Source organism: Eucyclogobius newberryi, unplaced genomic scaffold (genome assembly GCF_026437365.1).
Source record: "Eucyclogobius newberryi isolate DKJ021-1_F unplaced genomic scaffold, fEucNew1.0.hap1 SCAF_12, whole genome shotgun sequence".
In the NCBI taxonomy this organism is placed as follows: domain Eukaryota; kingdom Metazoa; phylum Chordata; class Actinopteri; order Gobiiformes; family Gobiidae; genus Eucyclogobius; species Eucyclogobius newberryi.
The window spans coordinates 17,771,331-17,789,320 of record NW_027315746.1 but is presented as its reverse complement, the minus strand read 5'-3'; the positions used below and the strand labels follow the sequence as shown (position 1 = coordinate 17,789,320).

The following is a 17,990-nucleotide window of genomic DNA, read 5'->3' as shown; positions in this document are numbered from 1 at the left end:
TGTACTCTGTTACTTCTCACCAGTGATTTTGAATTGAAGTATTTTGTGTCATGATGTAGAATGTTCCTATTGTGAGTCCAGAATCAGTTCAGTTCCATGGCATGGCACGATGGCTGGGACCCTCGCCCCACAGCCAGAAGGTACCAGGTTCAATTGTTCAAGACCTGGAGATGGGCCACTGCTCCTGACAAGTCCCCCTCCCCTTTGGAATTGACGTATGGATCAAATGTGGAGGACAATAAAGTATACCTCAACCTTCAAGCAAAAGTACCAACAATTTGATATAGAGTGCGTTCACACTTCTACATTCAAAATTTAAAAAAAAATACAAAATTGGACTGAACTAGGACTGAACCCAACATCTAAACAAAGAACAGGACATTATTTAAACAACGAACAGGACCAAACCAAGTCCACATAAGGACTACGGCTGAATTTAGGATCAAATAACAAGATAAGTGTGAATGCATTTGTACCGAGCACTGAGCAAAGTAAGACTTAAATGGCATGAGACATTTTTGAGACATTTTTACAGCAATCACATCTTTTCTTTGCCTTCATTTTGTGGATTTCTGCCTCTTGGTTCACCCATGTGGCTCCCAGGATCTGCCAGCAATCAGGTCAGAACTACATCTGGCAAATGGAGCCGATTAAAAAGACCTGGAGAATGAGCCCAGGTTCTTTGCCAAACTCTGTGATGCACCACTGTGAGTGCTTATCAGCTTATCAATAGCAACACGTTACCATTAATATGTAGGCTACAGGGACGACCACAACAACTCTCAGATGTGTTCGATGTAAGATGGAGATTAAAGTGGGAACATTTGCACAGAGCTGCGTTTTGAAGAGTTCACTGGAAGCCAACGCAAACTCCGTGTGAAGATTTCTGTTGCACCCTTGAATGATACGCCGATACATTCCGTTTTGCAACTTTTATTAAGTCCACGGTTCAGAATAACACATTTGAGGCACGCAGGGTACAACACCCACAACACACCTGGGCCACACTCAACACAAATGAATAAGCGTGGCTGACCTACTTTTAACGCCACACGCCGTCCAGGTACAGCCCCTTTCATGAACGTTCACTCTAATTAAAGTGCTCCGTGCAATCTAACACACAAAAGTAATAATAATTTAGCAGTGTATTGTACCATCACAATTAAATATCAGCATAATAAACTAGATGAGCAACATGAAGTCAATACAAGTACTTCACAAGCGCCATGAACTTCCATCGTGTACGGAACAAAAAGTGGTCATATAAATCACTAATGCAAAATGTCAGGAAATCAAAGAAAACGTTTTTTCTTTTTCATTACTTTCAATTAAACACAATGGGCAATCTTGTGGTTGTTTGGGTCAGTTAAATGAAGCGCATGGACAGAGTTGAGTTCAACATGCCCCTTTTGAAAATGAGGCAATAAAATATTCAAAGCACAACATGATATTGACTTCCTTATGCTCGTTTCCTCAAGTCTAGTACTGTAATAAAGCATGACGGAAAGATTTTGACCACATATTTCTGTGCAGACATACTGAGTGCACTCGAACGTCACCGGCAACTCTTTCTGTGTGTTTACGCTGAAAGTAAACGGATGTAAAGTGAAACGTAATGAGCTGAAAGGAGAACAATCAACAGTCACAAGCGTTAGGTCTGTATCATTTCCACATGAAAGTGAACATTTGGATCCAAGAAAGTTTATCTTTGTGGCTGCTCTACATCACTGCATCACATGTCAGCATAGAATAATACTTCATAAATCATGACCTATTAGTTTGGATAAGGGAGCGCTCACTGACTTGTAATCGATGACACACAGCGTTTGTGGGCCTTGCTTCGCTTTTTATCTTGAAACCACATTTGGTTGTGTTTTCCAGCCTCATTCATGTCTTTTCTGCTGCCTCCCAATGTGGTCCCAGACGTCAACCGAACAAGCGACAAGCAACAATCCAGAAGCCAAAACCCAAAGCACAAAAAGCATTTATTGAGATTTAAAATTCTAGATCTGAAAACTTTAGTCAACAAGTTTCACTGTGTCTTTTCTCAGTTTTCTCCTTCATTTATAATTCTAAGTGACACATTTATGTTAAAAAAGCAGCTGAAACTCAGGATATTGAAAACATGTTTGGTCCATGGTAGGACTGTCACAATTGTGATTATACTAGTCAACATATAATAAACGATTGTGAGAGGTTTTAGAAGCAAAAAATAAGTAATTTCAATCATATACTCCGAAAGAAGAAAGCAAAATATAAAGTGTTCTTATCTGTCTGTTGTTTATGTCACTTAACTTAACTTAATTCATTCAGTGTTATTTTATGTGGCTGATCACCAACCAGATAATCTGGATGAAAATAATAGTTTATATTCATTGTAGTAATCATAATATCGTGATGTTTCTTCTCCCAATAATTGTACCACAAAATCATCTATTGTGAACAAATGTTCTTCCCATTGAACACAAAGTCTTTCCCACAGAAGTGCAGGTTTTTGCAGGATTAAAATAATAAGCTTTATCTCTAAGGTCTTACCTTTGTGTCCTCCTCTCAGAGTGTTGAATGAACTGTAAGTGGTCCTCAATAGAGCCTGATCATAAAGCACAGACTTCTTCTCATAATTATGTAGCTTCCTGTGAAAGCAGGAAGTGGACAAAGGTTATCTAAATGTGTGTGACACCAAGAGACTGGTCAAAACCAAATGAACAACTATATACAACTGAGCAACAGTGAAAACTCAGAGTCAGATGAACATTTTGGTAATTTAGTATTGCCTATTATTGTGATTAATTTATTGCATTCTAATATGCTTTTATTTATCTATTATTCCAAGCCATTGATATAGATGCTTTGAACCATTGAGCTTTAAATACTCATTGGTTAGGCCTGTTGTTCTGAAGACAGCTTTAGTCTAATCTATTCTTTATATGTTCACAAGGCGAAAGAAACTGTAGGAAATGCATTAACTTGGCATTAAATGACTAATGGGGACAATTGGTTTCTTAATCCTCTCCCTGAGCGTTTACAGGCCTGTGTGATGTGGTAAATGAAAGCACTTGTGTTTGTGGGGCCCTGCACAGAGGGTCACTGCAGCTACAACATCTATGTCCTAATGACGTTTTGGGCCCCATGAAATATGCTTATTATCGCACAAAAACATAGTGACTTTTTGGACCGGACTATTCGATCCAAGTTCACGGTCGAGACATGTATAAACAGGTCGTCACTGAATAACAAACAGTAGTTAAAATAAATAAGTAATAATTTGGGATCAGTATTTGTTTCTCACCTCATTTAGTGTGAAAAGAGCTTCATGATCAAACGTTCAACCAGAATACAGTTTTAAACCCACTCTGGGTTTCATAATGACTCAAAGCTGCTAAGTTTAATAGAAGGGTATAGAGGCCTATCTTTATTTATGTTTTATTGGGGTTTGATGTTATTTTGGCTAAATTGAAAACAGCAATGGCCTGAAGTATTTCTGCTAAACTGCTTTAATTCTCTCCCTCAGTCGACCAACTGCCGCTATTAAAATGTCAAATGTTGATGCAGAGGATAAGAAACAATTTGACCCTAAGCAGCAGAAGTTGTTTTGCATAATGTAGTGGCTATTCTTAAACACAGAGAGGAATGTTGGGGTGATCAGAGCCAGGCGGGGTCCTGCAGGGAACTTGTAGTACAGTTAAGTTTTTACTGGAAGTGTTTTTCTGCTCCTGTCTTTCGTTATCTTTGACTTCAAAGTTGTGATTCCTCATAAAACAGAGGGTTTAATTCTGAAAGGGCTAATTAAAACCAGACCAAAGTGAGTCTATCATCACGGAAACAGCGGGGAAAGAAACGCTAAATTAATGACATGGAGTGTGACAGTCAAAATAAACAGCTAAGTCCAGAGTTGTGCCTCACGCCAAGCTCCAGTGAAGAGTGAGTGTGCAAAGAGGTATGTCCGGGGAGCCACGGGTTAATGTCAGTGTAGGAGCTAAACCTGCTGCCAATTAGGAAGAGTGAGCCTTATGCAGGAGATGAGGCGCTGTGAGGCGCAGGGGGCAGAGCTGAGAGAAGGATGGACACGAGCTGATGTGAGCTGTGCCTGAGAGCGCCTCTTGTGCCAGGAGACCCCAGAGGACGCGCTGAGAGGTGAAGCTCTTTGCTGCTGGATTTATTGTACCCTCAAAATGGCTCGGACTTTCGTGACGTTTTATGTGGTTGTGGCTGCGCTGAACAGGGCGCAGAGTGCTTCTGATCTCTGCCGAGGCCCGCGCTGTTTCCCTGCCCAGGACTGGAGCAGGTCCTGCGTGGGGACGCACTGTCAAGGGCACGTGGAGGCCAGACGTCAGTTCCACACCTCAGGCCAGAGCAGACAGGGGCCAGTGAACCCCAGACCCGTGAGCTACCAGCAGGACTACAACCAGCCGTACCATTATCCGGGAGGCTACGATGACGCGAGAAGAACCAACCCCAGGACCATCACGGCAGAGGTGTTCCATCCCGGCTGCACGGGGGGCATCTGCCCCACCAGCGGGTCCCAGCGGCCCACAGGGGAGGACAGCGCACGAGATTGCAAGGGAATTGGATGCAAACTTCCACAACTCATGCGCCAAAAGCCAAAAGTGTGCGTGGGTGAAGGCTGCGGTGCGCACGGCGAGGACGTGTCTCCGGTGCGCGTCACTGACAGAGCCGCACAGTTTCTGGATGAGTTTCCAGACTTTGGTGCGGAGAGAGGCGCGTGGATCCAACTCAACTGTGACATGAAGCCAAGTAAGTTCATGACAGGTGGAATTTACTTTAATAATACGAGCCCTTCAAAACAAAGACAAAGACTGAAATACAGTAGTGCTCCCTTGTTCATAATTGTTCATAAAATATTCTAATGTAAATGCATTCTGCGTTGTTGTTGTTGTTGTGGTTGTTATACACACTTTTGTTACACTGTGTGTTTCAGCAACAGGGGGCAATGAAGTTCCCTCTGAGGACGCACTGGTGCTGCAGCTGCAGCTGAATAAGGGCCAAGAGAAGCTGGTTGAGGCCCTCAGGGGCCAACAGGACGAGGTGCGGGAGCTGCAGAGGCTTCTTACTGAACAGCAGGGGTCGCTTCTCAACCAGCAAAGACAAATCCTTGAGCAACAGAGAAGAATGTTTGAGCAAATGGAGCAAGTAAGCTTCAGATTAATTTACAGATAAAAATTATGAAAAGAATGAGAACAAAACTTTAAATACTACTATTTTATTCATGCTGACATACTATATTACAAATCTTGATTTTAAAGTGGTAACTTGAATGTCTTAAAACAAATGTTGCACTAACATCTACATTTCAGGTGAAAGCCCAGTACAACTTACTGATGGACAGCATCAAACACACACCACTGCAGAACTTCCAGGGGGATCTGAGCAACCCCCTGGAGACGATGGGAGGACAGTTCACTGCTCACCAGGCCCAGCAGGCTCTGTCCCTGCACAAAGTCAATATGGACGCCAACGTCATGGAGGTGAGACATTCACTTATATTCCTGCACTGCAGTATACAAAGTATGTGAGTATTGAGTGGTACATAGCTGTTCCCTGAGCAGGTGAGCCAGCCTCTGTTGCCCTGTGGCAGCTGTGGCCAGGATGAGTACTGCTCCTTCAGCAGTGGCCGACCTCATTGTGAGAGATGCACTGTTTGTCCTGCTGGCTTCTTCCTGGTTGCCCACTGTTCAGTTCATGCTGACAGGATCTGTCAGGTCTGCTTTTTATATTAACCAAATCCTTCAGCCAGCCATAAAAACATTTAGCTTGGATGATATGTGATGTTCATTTGTTGTTGCAGGACAGAGATGAGTGTCTTGAAATTGCTGATCTTTGTGGTGACAAACATAAATGCCTCAACACTCCAGGTATTACTTTGATATAGTAATAATTCTTTATCAAACCAATATGCAAATCACTGCACCAGAGGACTGACAGAGTATTACTCTATTAAAATTGTAATAGTATGTCATTATAAACAGCAATATTAAAGTAGTACTCGTTCAGCCCTAAACACTTCCAGCGAATGTAATATATAATGTATTTTTGTAAATATTTTGGTGTTCCACACAGGTGGTTTCAAGTGCCAAGGGATGACAGAGAGAGATGCTGACTTGGGGATGTGTTCTCACGACTACTTCTTCAACTCGGACATGGACGAGTGTCAGGCATGTAGTGAGTGTGAGGGAGAGCCAATCGCTGCCCCCTGCAGCTTCACCACAGACACTGTTTGCTCTGGTTCTCTATCTGGTGGCTCGGCTCTGTCTCTGTCCTGGGCTGGGGACATCAGCTTAACCTCTGAGAAGGATCACATCCTCACCCACGTCCCTAGTCTACAGTTGCAGATTCAGGGGCGCAGTGAAGTGGGACTCCTGTCTGTGGAGGGGGGACAGCTGATCTTTAGGCAGCACGGCCTGGTGTGGCTAGATCAGAACCTCCCTGTGAGTCACGGGTGTCGGAGCTTCATCCAGGTGTGTCTGAGGATGAACAGCAGTGATGGAGCTGTGAGCAGTGAGCTCAGTGGCATCAGGGTGGAGCAGAGAGATGGACGCTCTCTTCAGAGCGTCAGCATCAGTGGAGTGGCAGAAGTTTCCCCCGGTCACACGATCTCCCTCCTCCTCCGGAGCGCCAGTCACCACTGTAACCAGAGCAGTGATGGTCTGCAGCTGTACAACCCATCAGCTGCCTCCTTCAGCCTGCTGTGGCTGTCTCACGACACTGGGGCAGTGGCCATGTCAGCGCAGGCTGTGGTCTCCACTCATTACCACACAAACTACCGCCCTGTGTTCAGGATGAGCACTACATCAGACCCTTATGTAGTGGGCCTTACCCACGATGGCAGAGGGGTGCGGTTTGCAGAAAGCGGCACTGTGCGTTTTGTGTTTCAGCAGGCAGTGTACTCCATGGGCCAGGCCTGTGTGAGCGAGGGCTTCCAGGTTTTAGCCTACCTCAGTCAAAACGGGACAGGAGTGGAGCTGTGCCGGAGCTTCAAACCTGGGGTTCACTACAGAGACACCTCCATATCTTTGTCTGGGGCAGCTAAAGTGGGCCCTGGGGACACGCTGGCATTTGAGATACTGTCTCCTGCTCAGTGCAACGTGCGCTTCTTTGGTGACGAAACCAGCATCAGTAAGCTAAGCCTGGTGTGGGTTCCTGCGGCCATCTCGTCCTTTCTGTTTGCAGCTGTGTCTCATACAGGCCTTCCGTCTGGAGCAGTACGAAACAAGCCCTTGTTCTTTCACCAAACCAGCCCCAGAGTGCCCCAGATTGGGATGATCTCAAAGGGAACAACCGAACAGAAAAGGGACATAGTCTTCAAAGAGAGTGGCACTGCCAATGTAGCGCTGAACCTCAAACTCATTCACTCATGCAACTTGATCAAGGTGACTCTCCTTAGACGGAGCGACCTGGAGGGCAGCCAGGGGGGCAAAGAGGCAGATGGCGTTCGTCCTGTGCCCCTCGCCCAGCAGGTCGGGGGGCAGATGCCAGAGGGCAGCCAGTGGGCCAGTGTGAGCCTGAGGTCGTCTTTTAGGGTTCACAACGGGACATCTGTGTATTTCACTCTGGACTGTGTGCGCGGACGGGTCAATCAGATCAGCCATCAAACAGGCAGCACCGTGTCAGTCTTTTGGGTGGCAGAGTAGCGAAAGAAAACTATAAAGACTTTTTGAGCTTGGAGCATTTTTTAGTTTTGAATGTTGGTGAATCTTTTTTGTTATTTGGAGGTCTCATTTATACTCATTATTTTTGTCTGTTTCGTCACAATCTCATCTTGTACGTTAACATGATGTTGACTTTGTGTCGCTGTCTCTCTTACTCAGTCTGTTTTGTGTGTAAATAATTCCCATATCCATGAGCCTGTTACTGGAAATGGTTTGATTCAGACCTATTTAAGAGCATATGTTTCATGTTAACCACCATTCTCACTGCATGCCTTGTTTATTGACCCTTTTTTTTACATTTAGAGTTCAAATGGTGGCTCCTTTGAAGTATGTCATAAAATGTATATTGGTTGTTTAGTTAATCATCAAATGATTTGTTTGTAAAATAAGCTACAGGTTAGAGATGATACTCTTATGAAAGATCTGACCTCAGTGTCATTCTAACTGACCAAAAGATTATTTATGATGATTAAATGTGATAAATGAGAGTAGCTTGTTTGTACCTTTGTTTTGAAGTATTGGCATTATTAGAACCATAAAAGTATAAGTTTTTGTTCCAGGTGTTTCCACCACATTTCAGATGTAGATTTAGCTGAGTTTAAAGGCTCTTCAGTCAGACAGTGCATCTCGCTCCCTCAGAAACATTTTTTGTCTTGATTCACTTCGCTCGCAGATGAAAAAGCTTATGTGCATGTTTCCTGGGGATTTTTTAATTCATTTTTTCAAATCTTCCCTTGAAGCTGTGTCTTCCACAACCTACTGCATTGAAGTTTATCAAAGTTATATTGTTTTAAGTGTGTTTAACTCCATTAATTGGTGGGACATAAACTATAGTGGCAGAAGCAGAACCATTTCCTTATTCCCAAATTTGATCTGATCTAAAGTTGTCACTCATAAATAATGTATGTGGAACATAATTTAAGGAGTCAGAGTGACCTTTGTCAGACTTAAACAGTAGAAAAAAAGACTGAGTAAACATAAGTCTGGAGGTAAAAGTGAAGTGACTGCAGACAGATGTCTGACTGAGTTATGGAGGTCTGTGGAGGAAGAAGGTCAAAGTCTTTAAGATTACTATGTGGAGTCTGGCTTTCACATAATACATGGAGCACATGAAGGACAATGTGTTAAAACTGTAGGCCAAATATTCATCAGTACATATAATAGTGTCATAGTGTGTCGGGTTTTATCTTCTGTGAAGAAGTTAGTGAAATGCACCTTTAAGACTCTCACCTCTTGTGCTGAAGCCAAAATACAAAACGTATAAGGCAAAGACACGGTCTATACCTCCCACATTTGATTTGTATTAAACAGTGGAGTCCACATAGACAGACTGTGTATGTGGCTCATGTGGTGCACAGACTCTTTTAGAAGTGCAAACAGGTGTAGCTCCAGCTTTGCCCTGAATATTGAAACAACATGAAATTGCAGAAGGAGAAAAAAAAAGTAAAAATCTACTAAGAAGCGTCAAGATAGTGAAGTCATCTGGCCCTAGTTTTGTCATGTTCTCTACTCATTTTGAACTCCTCCAGAGGCGTCTCAAAGTCATTTCTGATTTTACACACCATTTGGGGTAAAAATTTGCAGTTTCCCAGTTGCCCAATTTCTTGATAGTTTCTCTTGTATTTCACGTTTATTGTGCTGCCCTCTATTGGACATTAGGCATTAACAATAGTTTTAATTACTATTATTTATTATGTTTTTTCATCAGACAACAGGACATTAAAGTGCTTTGTGTATTACAATATATTACTTTATGACCAGCGTGTGTTCTAACCCACTCCCCAGGCACCTGCGATGAGCTGCGCTTGGACACCGGGCAAGATTTCTCTTTTATTTTAATTTAAAGGTGCTATTTTCAGGCTATCCGTCAAATAGTTTAAGTAAAATGTATGAAAAGCAAGCCTTTTGCATAAGCTGTGTATGAAGCAGTTACAAATGTATGTATAAAAACTGACACTAAGATAATAGTAGTATAATAATGACATTAGGGGAGTAAAACAGATGTAGTGATGCTGGTTAAGTCCAGCAGGGGATAGTGTGGTGTTTTAGTGCAGAATCTCAACGAGGAGGTCTGTGCACGATCCATGACACAAGGCGATCAGGTCATCTTTCAGGGCCACCTCGTACTTCTCCAGATACATGTCCTTCACTGTTTTCAGATCAATCTGTGACACAAAACACAACCCACTGTTACCACTGCATTTTAGTACGGCAAGCAATTGCAAATAAGGTCCCCAGAGAGATCAATGTTTATTTTCTCTTAGTGTGCAATAACTGAAATGACTTTTGAGTTAAAATGGTACAGTGGCTAGTGACCTCCTGTGGCTGAATCCAAGAAGGAACAGTTTTAGAAATACAATTATCTGCTTGAATTTTCCTTTGTAAAAACATACAGGATATTCTAAAGAATCACTTGCCTCAGAGCGCCCCACAATGATCCGGATCAGAGTGTCTTCATCTGTTACTTGTCCCTTCATAGCTGCATTAAGGCGTCGGGCAAAGTAGAGTTGTGGGTTTATGGCGGACTTCACTGAAAAAAAAAACAGACATGTTATGAAAGCAGCGCATCCAGGATTCATTGGCCCTTGTGTAAGATTGTATTTCCTCATAGTACCCAGGGTGATGTAGCAGTCTTCCCAGCAGCCTCCGCATCAATAGTATCCAATATTTCTGTGCCTGAGAGTTGTTAGAGAAAGACACTGTAACGCGGATATGAAACGAATCCAGAAAATCAATTAAAAGTACTTACAGTCTCATAGGCTTTAAACGTGGCTTGCAGTTGCAGGTAGGTCTTGTGTGTGAGGATGTATGTAAAGGTGACTGAGCCCAACTCGCCCAGATCAACCTGGAAAACAAATACACAAATGCTGTTTGCATGTGGCTTTTGTGGGGAGAATGTAAATGTGGACAGAGAGCAACTTAAACACACGTCACAGGGTGTTTTCAATGCTCAAATATACTTGGCTCAATGGCGATAGATAAAGTTAAATGCCACATTGTAAAGCAATAGCCTCTCCAATGAGACAGGCAGGTGTGCTTCAGGTTCAACAGTACAAAACATAATGGTGTTTTAAATGTTGGTATTAATAAAGGATACAAAATTGTAATTGAGGTAAATAAAAGGTAATCATAATTTGAAAAAATATTGATGGTTTTATTCTAGCCCAAAAACTTTTTTAAGTTTCTTTTGCGTGTGTTTGTTTTATGGTAATTTTATCATGGAAGCAAAGACTCATTAATGCAAAACATTAAGTGCAGGAAGTATTGTACTGTGAACTGTAAATATATATGGTCGTAAATGACTTACAGCGAACAAGGGCACACGGAAAAAATGCTGGAACACTCAACACTTTGGTTGAAAATTCAAAAACTAAACCAGACCAGGCCAAAGCTTTAACTAATACAGTGGATTTACAACTCATCCCGAGACATGTGCAATCATTTAGGAAGAGGATATTTCAACTTTAAAGTGGTATTTCAAATGAAGAAATATCTGATTTAAAAGAAGCACACACATCTTTGCAGAACCCACCTCACTCAAAGCCACGGCATCCTCTTCAGCTAACTTTTCATCCACTTCATAGCCCTCATCCCGACAGGCCTGTGGTGAAAAACAGGACGGATTTAGAGAAAGGCATGGGTTTAAGTGGGTGTAAATGAAACCAAATACAAAGAGAGTAATGCAGTTTAGAGTGTCAAAAATAGATTAACGGAATAATCTTGTGGGATCAATCTCATGTATATATTATAACCGGACATCAGAGGTTTGTGGAGAATTGAGTGGCAGGAGGGATTTACAATGCAAGTCTTTCAGTTCAGAGGAGAGGAAGAGAGAGCGAGGGGAAGCAGCTGAGTGTGGGAATGCTCTGGAACATGGTTGACATAAGGACACGCCAAAACAAGTTGTGTGAACAATGTTCTAGTGGATGAATCACAAACAATTCAAATCAGAATCAGAATCAGGATCAGAATAAGATAAGATGAGATAAGATTTTCCTTTATTGTCCACACATGGGGAAATTCCATTGTTGCAACGCAGGTAGATACAGAGGAAAAGGACAGATAACTTATAGGAAGTTAAAAACACTCTTAATAGAAGAACTCTTATAAACAAAAACTCCTATAGACAGAACTAATTTCTTAATAAGGAATAGAGGGGAAAAATAAAATAAAAACAGCTAGCGTAAGACAAGATAATACTAATACTAATTACATCAGTTATATGCACATGAATATGACGGTATTGCACATGGTTAGGTCAGTATTGCGAGTGTTCAGGACTAGCAGTGTTTGTTATACAGTCTGACAGCAGCAAGAAGGAAAGACCTGCGAAACCTTTCCTTCACACAGCGAGGGTGGATCAGTCTCTCACTGAAGCTGCTCTCCAGAGCGGAGAGAGTGTCCTGCAGATTTATCCAGGATCCTCCTGTCCCCCACCTCCTGCACCGAGTCCAGAGCACAGCCCAGGACGAAGCTGGACTTCTTGATGACTTTGTCCAGCCTCTTCCTCTCCCTCTCTGTGATGCTGCTGCTCCAGCAGGCCACACCGTACAAGAGCTGATGCCACCACAGAGTCATAGAAGGTCTTCAGGAGTGGCCCTCTCACTCCAAAAGACCTGAGTCTCCTCAGGAGGTAGAGCCGACTCTGGCTCTTCCTGTACAGTGCGTCTGTGTTATGAGTCCAGTCCAGTTTGTGGTTCAGATGAACACCCAGGTACTTGTATGAGTCCACTCTCTCAATGTCCCGTCCCTGGATGTTCACTGGTGAGGGGGCAGCAGAGTGGCTAACCCACCACCATCTCCTTGGTCTTCCCCGCGTTGATGAGGAGGTGGTTCCGCTGACACCAGTCCACAAAGTCCTGCACCAGTCCTCTGTACTCCGCATCATCGTCGTCAGTGATGAGTCCGATGATGGCAGAGTCATCAGAGAACTTCTGCAGGACACAGCTGTCCGTCTCATGTCTGAAGTCTGCAGTGTAGAGGGTGAAGAGAAAGGGCGCGAGGACAGTGCCCTGGGGCGCCCCCACACTGCAGGTCCGAGTGTCAGACACACAGTCCCGGGCTCTCACAAACTGGGGTCGGTCTGTGAGGTATAGTTTGGGTCCTTGTTAGTGAATTTCTTAAACTCTAACAACATGCGAGCTGTTTCTAAAGATTAAGTTTCTATAGCTCAACGTTGTCATTTATTTGTGATCCACCAATTTTCTCAATAAATACACTAGATCTGTATTCTGAACTAGAAGAGTCTGTTAAGGAACTTGGTCAAATCATCTTCAGCCATGCAAGATAAAGACAAACTCCTAGAATCATTAGGTCTGACATGGGATTTTTTTTTTTTCAGGCAATAACGATATCTGATATTTGACTTGCTGTTGTGGCCAATGATCAATATTCCACAACATCAATACACAAGCTACAATTTGAAGTTAAGTTTGAAAGTTAAAAAACTATCTTCATTTGTAAAATAAAAAAAGATATATATATTTCTTGCATACAAGATAATATAATAATGCTTTTTATAATGATTGTGTAAACATCGCTGCCTCTTTAACTTAATTAGCTCAATGTATATGACCAATATTACCAAGAAATTACCCAGGACTCATAACATACTAAATGCTAAATGTGTAGTTACTTTGTGAAATCAGGTCAAAGTACAGAGTAGTTACCTTTAGCATGGATGTGAAAACGGATATAATGCCTCCATTATGCTCAATGTCTTCTTCCAACTCTTGCTCATAAACTGAAAACATATATTTAAAACATAAAAACCTACCCAAACACTATTACTGATGTCTAGCATGCGAGAGCACAGCCATTTCCTCCCCCTCTGATCTAAACAAGCAGAAGAAATCTCACCTTGCACATATGCCTCCTTGTAGCTTATGATATCCTAAAAAATCCAAACGATTCAAACATTAGTATTTACATGAACTGCACACATCATTGTGCCTCATTGTCAGATTAGAGCTGGCAGACCTGGTTAGAAGCAGTACAGAGGATTTCCACCAGCACCGCCTCGTCAGTCCCTGCGCCCTTCATGGCTTTCTTCAGCTCTTTGGCGAAGAACACATGAGGAGGTTCCAACATTGCCACAACGGCATTCTCAAAACTCCCTGTGAGCTCCTTCTTCAACACCTCCAGCAAATCCTGAAACAAAACTATGTTACTGTAGTGCGATTGGGGTGCGCATTCAAATAAAAAAAAAGAGTAGAAACACACTTACGTCATCATATTTTTCAAAGTAAGCCTGTTTGATCTCTAAACGCTGATCTGAGGAGCGATTGGCCAGGATCTTCCATATGGCTTTTTCATCTGTGCCTATCAGAAGAGGGTGAAGGGTAAACCGATGTGATTTCCTGACAAGAATGGACGCTGGCTGTGATGTAGGACACAGATCTTTGTCTGAGATACAAAGGCCACTGAGAATCTATCTATGTTTATCTAAAACCTGAATTGATACTGTTACATAGTGTAAATGTACCACCACATAGTAGGACTGAGGAGTGAATGAATAATAACTGTGAAGCAACCTCTGCAAACTCAAACTTACCCAAACCTTCGCAGGCTTTTCGGATCGCCTCGATATCAGTGGTGACATCAAAGTCCTTATAGGGGACGATGGTGGGCTGTGAAAAAATAATTTTAAAGTCAACACTCATTGATACCCAGTAAACATAATTTTCACCACAGTAACATATGGTTAGGAGTTAACTAAATAAATCATACATGGATTTCTAATGTCCCACAGGAAACGGGCCATGGGCCAGTCCTGCTCTAGCCCACCCTTCTCTCATACAATGCGGCTTTATTGATCAGCTGCTCTCAGAAATAATGTTTTTGTCCTACTGCTGCCCTCTCACTTAATTTTTCTGCCTTCTCGTTATAACTTTAGTTTAGATTTTTTTAATCTATATATATAAATAAGTTTCACGTTGAATGTTGGACATTCACTTCCGCAACGTGCAGGGGCAAGCGTTTGTTTAAAGTGTTTCCTTAAAAATAATCAAACGTGTTTTTATTCAAAAACAAAAAACAAGATTAAGCATGAATCCAATTTGTTAATCCTGGTGGTCATAGTTCATTTGGGTTCAAAGTCCAACCCTTTATAAGTTGTATATGAATATGAATATTTAAAGAATCCTAGACTTGTTTCAATAGCTTCAAGTCAGGTAACCTTGAAAGTCAAATCTAAGTTGTTATGGTAGATTTAGTTTCCAGGTATCACGCGCACCTTTTACTTTAACCTTTCATATGTTGTGTATAACTATTCATCTTCATAAATCAAGGATTTCTTTCAATAGCTCCTAAGTTAGCTGATCTAAAATTTCAAATCCAAGTAAATATAGCAGGGTTTGTCGCCAGGTATCACCCACATCTTTTACCTTTTCAATTCAAAATTGAAATGTGTGATACTTGGAGACTTTAACTACTGCAATAACTTGGATTTGACTTCTAGGTCACATGATAAAGAAGCCATTAAAAAAAGTCCTTAAAAATCTATCAAGGGTTTGATTTAAGATTAAAAAAATATGTGCATGATACCTGATACTACAATAATTGTGATTTGACTTATAAGCTTTTGAAATGAAATCCTTAATTTTACAAGAACATTATTAGGGTTAAATTGAGGAACCAAAAATACTAGACAATTTAAATTTACGCTTAATATTTTCTTATTATTATTATTTGTATCATAAATATGTCCTATTATTACATATTTTATACTAACGCTTGCCCCTGCAACCGTACTTTAGAGATAGTCCCTAAACAGCATTCCAAGGCGCAGCTCCACACACCTTGCTACAGCAGGCGGAAGCTATGCAGTTGTTGCGGAGACGAATGTCCAACGTCAAATGCGAAATTACCTCGGTCGGTAGTAGGCTATTATATTACAAGATGTAAAAGTTGTAATTGTGCCATTTGCAGTAACTGTCTGACAGTTTTCTTTAGTCTGACTGCAAAGACACCACCAAAACAGTAAACAGGAAAGTAAAGTCACTGCGTAAAAAAGTAAATAGCTTTAATCTTACCTGCGCGTTTCCCATCAGGATTCGAGTGTGTTTTGCAGAAGTAACAAATTCAGTTGGTTTGAAGTTGAACAGAAAATTGCAGTTTGTGGCTGAAGTGAAGCGTGATGCGTGCGTGGCCCGTCTTGCAGATGTGACGTCAAGACGCTCAATCATTAAGTCGGGAGCACGCAGTGGGCGGAGGTAATTTATTCAGTCATTTCAAAATAAATTAGCTCCGTTTGTTCATTAAGTCAAGAGTTGTGCAGTTGGCCTTCACTTTTGAACTTAAATTTAAAACTAAACTCCCAGAAGTGTCCGCAATGTTTACTTTATCCATGGATCTATAGAAATATGCAATGCATTATAGGCCTTACGCTCCATAGAAATGATAGAAAAGTGAACGTTTACTAGGTATAATAGTACTTTAACTATCAGCACAGGAACTCCACAGGGCTGTATACTTTCTCCTCTACTCTTCTCCCTATACACAAAATGCTGCACCTCCAACCACAACTCTGTAAAACAGTTTGCAGATGACACCACCCTCATCAGGCTCATCTCGGACAGGCCCCCTGTAGACAGACTCCCCCATCATCACCGTGGACTCCTTCCACTTTCCCGGCACCACTATCACCCGGGACCTCAAGTGGGAGCTCACCATCAGCTCCCTCATCAAGAAGGCCCAGCAGAGGATGTACTTCCTGAGGCAGCTGAGGAAAGCCAAGCTGCCAGCGGAGATGATGGTGCAGTTCTACACGGCCATCATTGAGTCCATCCTCACCTCCTTCATCATCGTGTGGTACGCTGGAGCCACAGCCAGGGACAAACAGAGACTACAGCGCTTTGTGCTGTAGTCCTCTGCTGAGAAGGTGATCGGCTGCAGACTTCCATCTCTGCAGGACCTGTACGTCTCCAGGGCTCTGGGACGTACATATAGTAAGCCTATTTTCATTTTTATCTTATAGCAGATTTAAATGTTTTTTCTTAATGCATGTAATACTGTTAAGAAGCAGGTGCGTACTACACATTATGTAACTAAGCAATAATGCCGCAATATGTTCTAATAATAATCAAAATGTAATAAAATTGTCACTTTATTTTGTAATAACATTTACTGCATAATTTATTGCATAATTTATTGCATTATTTCATAAATCAGTTATCATTTATTGAGAAAATACTTATGTATTTACTGGTGATCTAATTAAAACAAAAGCTAATATATATATATATATATATATATATATATATATATATATATATATATATATATATATATATATATATATATATATATATAGTATATTAGTTTTTCTCACTCGAAAATCAGCTAACATTAAATAGTTTGTTAATCGGAATCAGAAAAGGTTTATTGCCATTGCCAATGAACAGAATTCACAAACAGGAACTTGCTTTGGTGATTCAGTGCGACATAAAACACCGAACAATGATGAAACAACCTAAATAAAATGAAAATGGTTATGCAATAAGAAAAAACATTTAAATCTGCTATAAGATAAAAAATGAAAATAGGCTTACTATATGTACGTCCCAGAGTCTGTCTACAGGGGGCCTGTCCGAGATGAGCCTGATGAGGGTGGTGTTGTCTGCAAACTGTTTTACGGAGTTGTGGTTGGAGGTGCAGCAGTTTGTGTATAGGGAGAAGAGTAGAGGAGAAAGTATACAGCCCTGTGGAGTTCCTGTGCTGATAGTTAAAATACTATTATACCTAGCAAACGTTCACTTCATTTCTATGGAGCATAAGGCCTATAATGCATTGCATATGCATATATATACACACATGCATATCTATGCATATATAGTGAATTAATATTTACAATCTTTATACTAGGTTGGACTATAGTTATGATTAATAATATTAATAGAAAATAAGTATTAAAATGCATGAATGAACGTCTCTTTACCCGTATGTCCTCAGGGTCCAGGCTGTGTTCACTCCAGGCCGAGGTGATGCTGTTGTTTAAATAAGAGCCGGATCGTCCCATGTCCAGCTCCTCTTCATACGCCTTAGTGGCAATGTCGTCTTCAAAATGTCGGACATAGTCTTCAAAGAGAGTGGCACTGACAATGTAGCGCTGAACCTCAAACTCATTCACTCATGCAACTTGATCAAGGTGACTATTATTATAACAATCTGTCTCTCTTACTCAGTCTGTTTTGTGTGTAAATAATTCCCATATCCATGAGCCTGTTACTGGAAATGGTTTGATTCAGACCTATTTAAGAGCATATGTTTCATGTTAACCACCATTCTCACTGCATGCCTTGTTTATCGACCCTTTTTTTTTTA

At 41.5% G+C, this 17,990-nt stretch overlaps 2 protein-coding genes across 2 annotated transcripts; one reads left to right on the top strand and one right to left on the bottom strand.

Moving 5' to 3' along the window:
- The first annotated feature begins 4,064 nt into the window (after nt 1–4,064).
- Nucleotides 4,065–8,153, top strand: LOC140356261 (uncharacterized). Its single transcript, XM_072441090.1, has 6 exons — nt 4,065–4,755; nt 4,940–5,151; nt 5,316–5,486; nt 5,568–5,720; nt 5,807–5,873; nt 6,079–8,153. Exons 1-6 carry the CDS (start codon nt 4,173–4,175, stop codon nt 7,647–7,649), a joined length of 2,757 nt encoding a protein of 918 aa, XP_072297191.1. The 5' UTR covers nt 4,065–4,172; the 3' UTR covers nt 7,650–8,153.
- Nucleotides 8,154–10,398: 2,245 nt separating this feature from the next.
- On the bottom strand, nt 10,399–15,792 carry LOC140355823 (annexin A13-like). The gene is made up of 8 exons (XM_072440466.1): nt 15,701–15,792; nt 14,221–14,296; nt 13,894–13,988; nt 13,647–13,817; nt 13,527–13,560; nt 13,337–13,410; nt 11,200–11,268; nt 10,399–10,512 (listed from the first exon to the last, which is right to left on the bottom strand). The coding sequence occupies exons 1-8, from the start codon at nt 15,713–15,715 to the stop codon at nt 10,399–10,401; spliced, it is 648 nt and encodes a 215-aa protein (XP_072296567.1). The 5' UTR covers nt 15,716–15,792.
- Nucleotides 15,793–17,990: the final 2,198 nt, after the last annotated feature.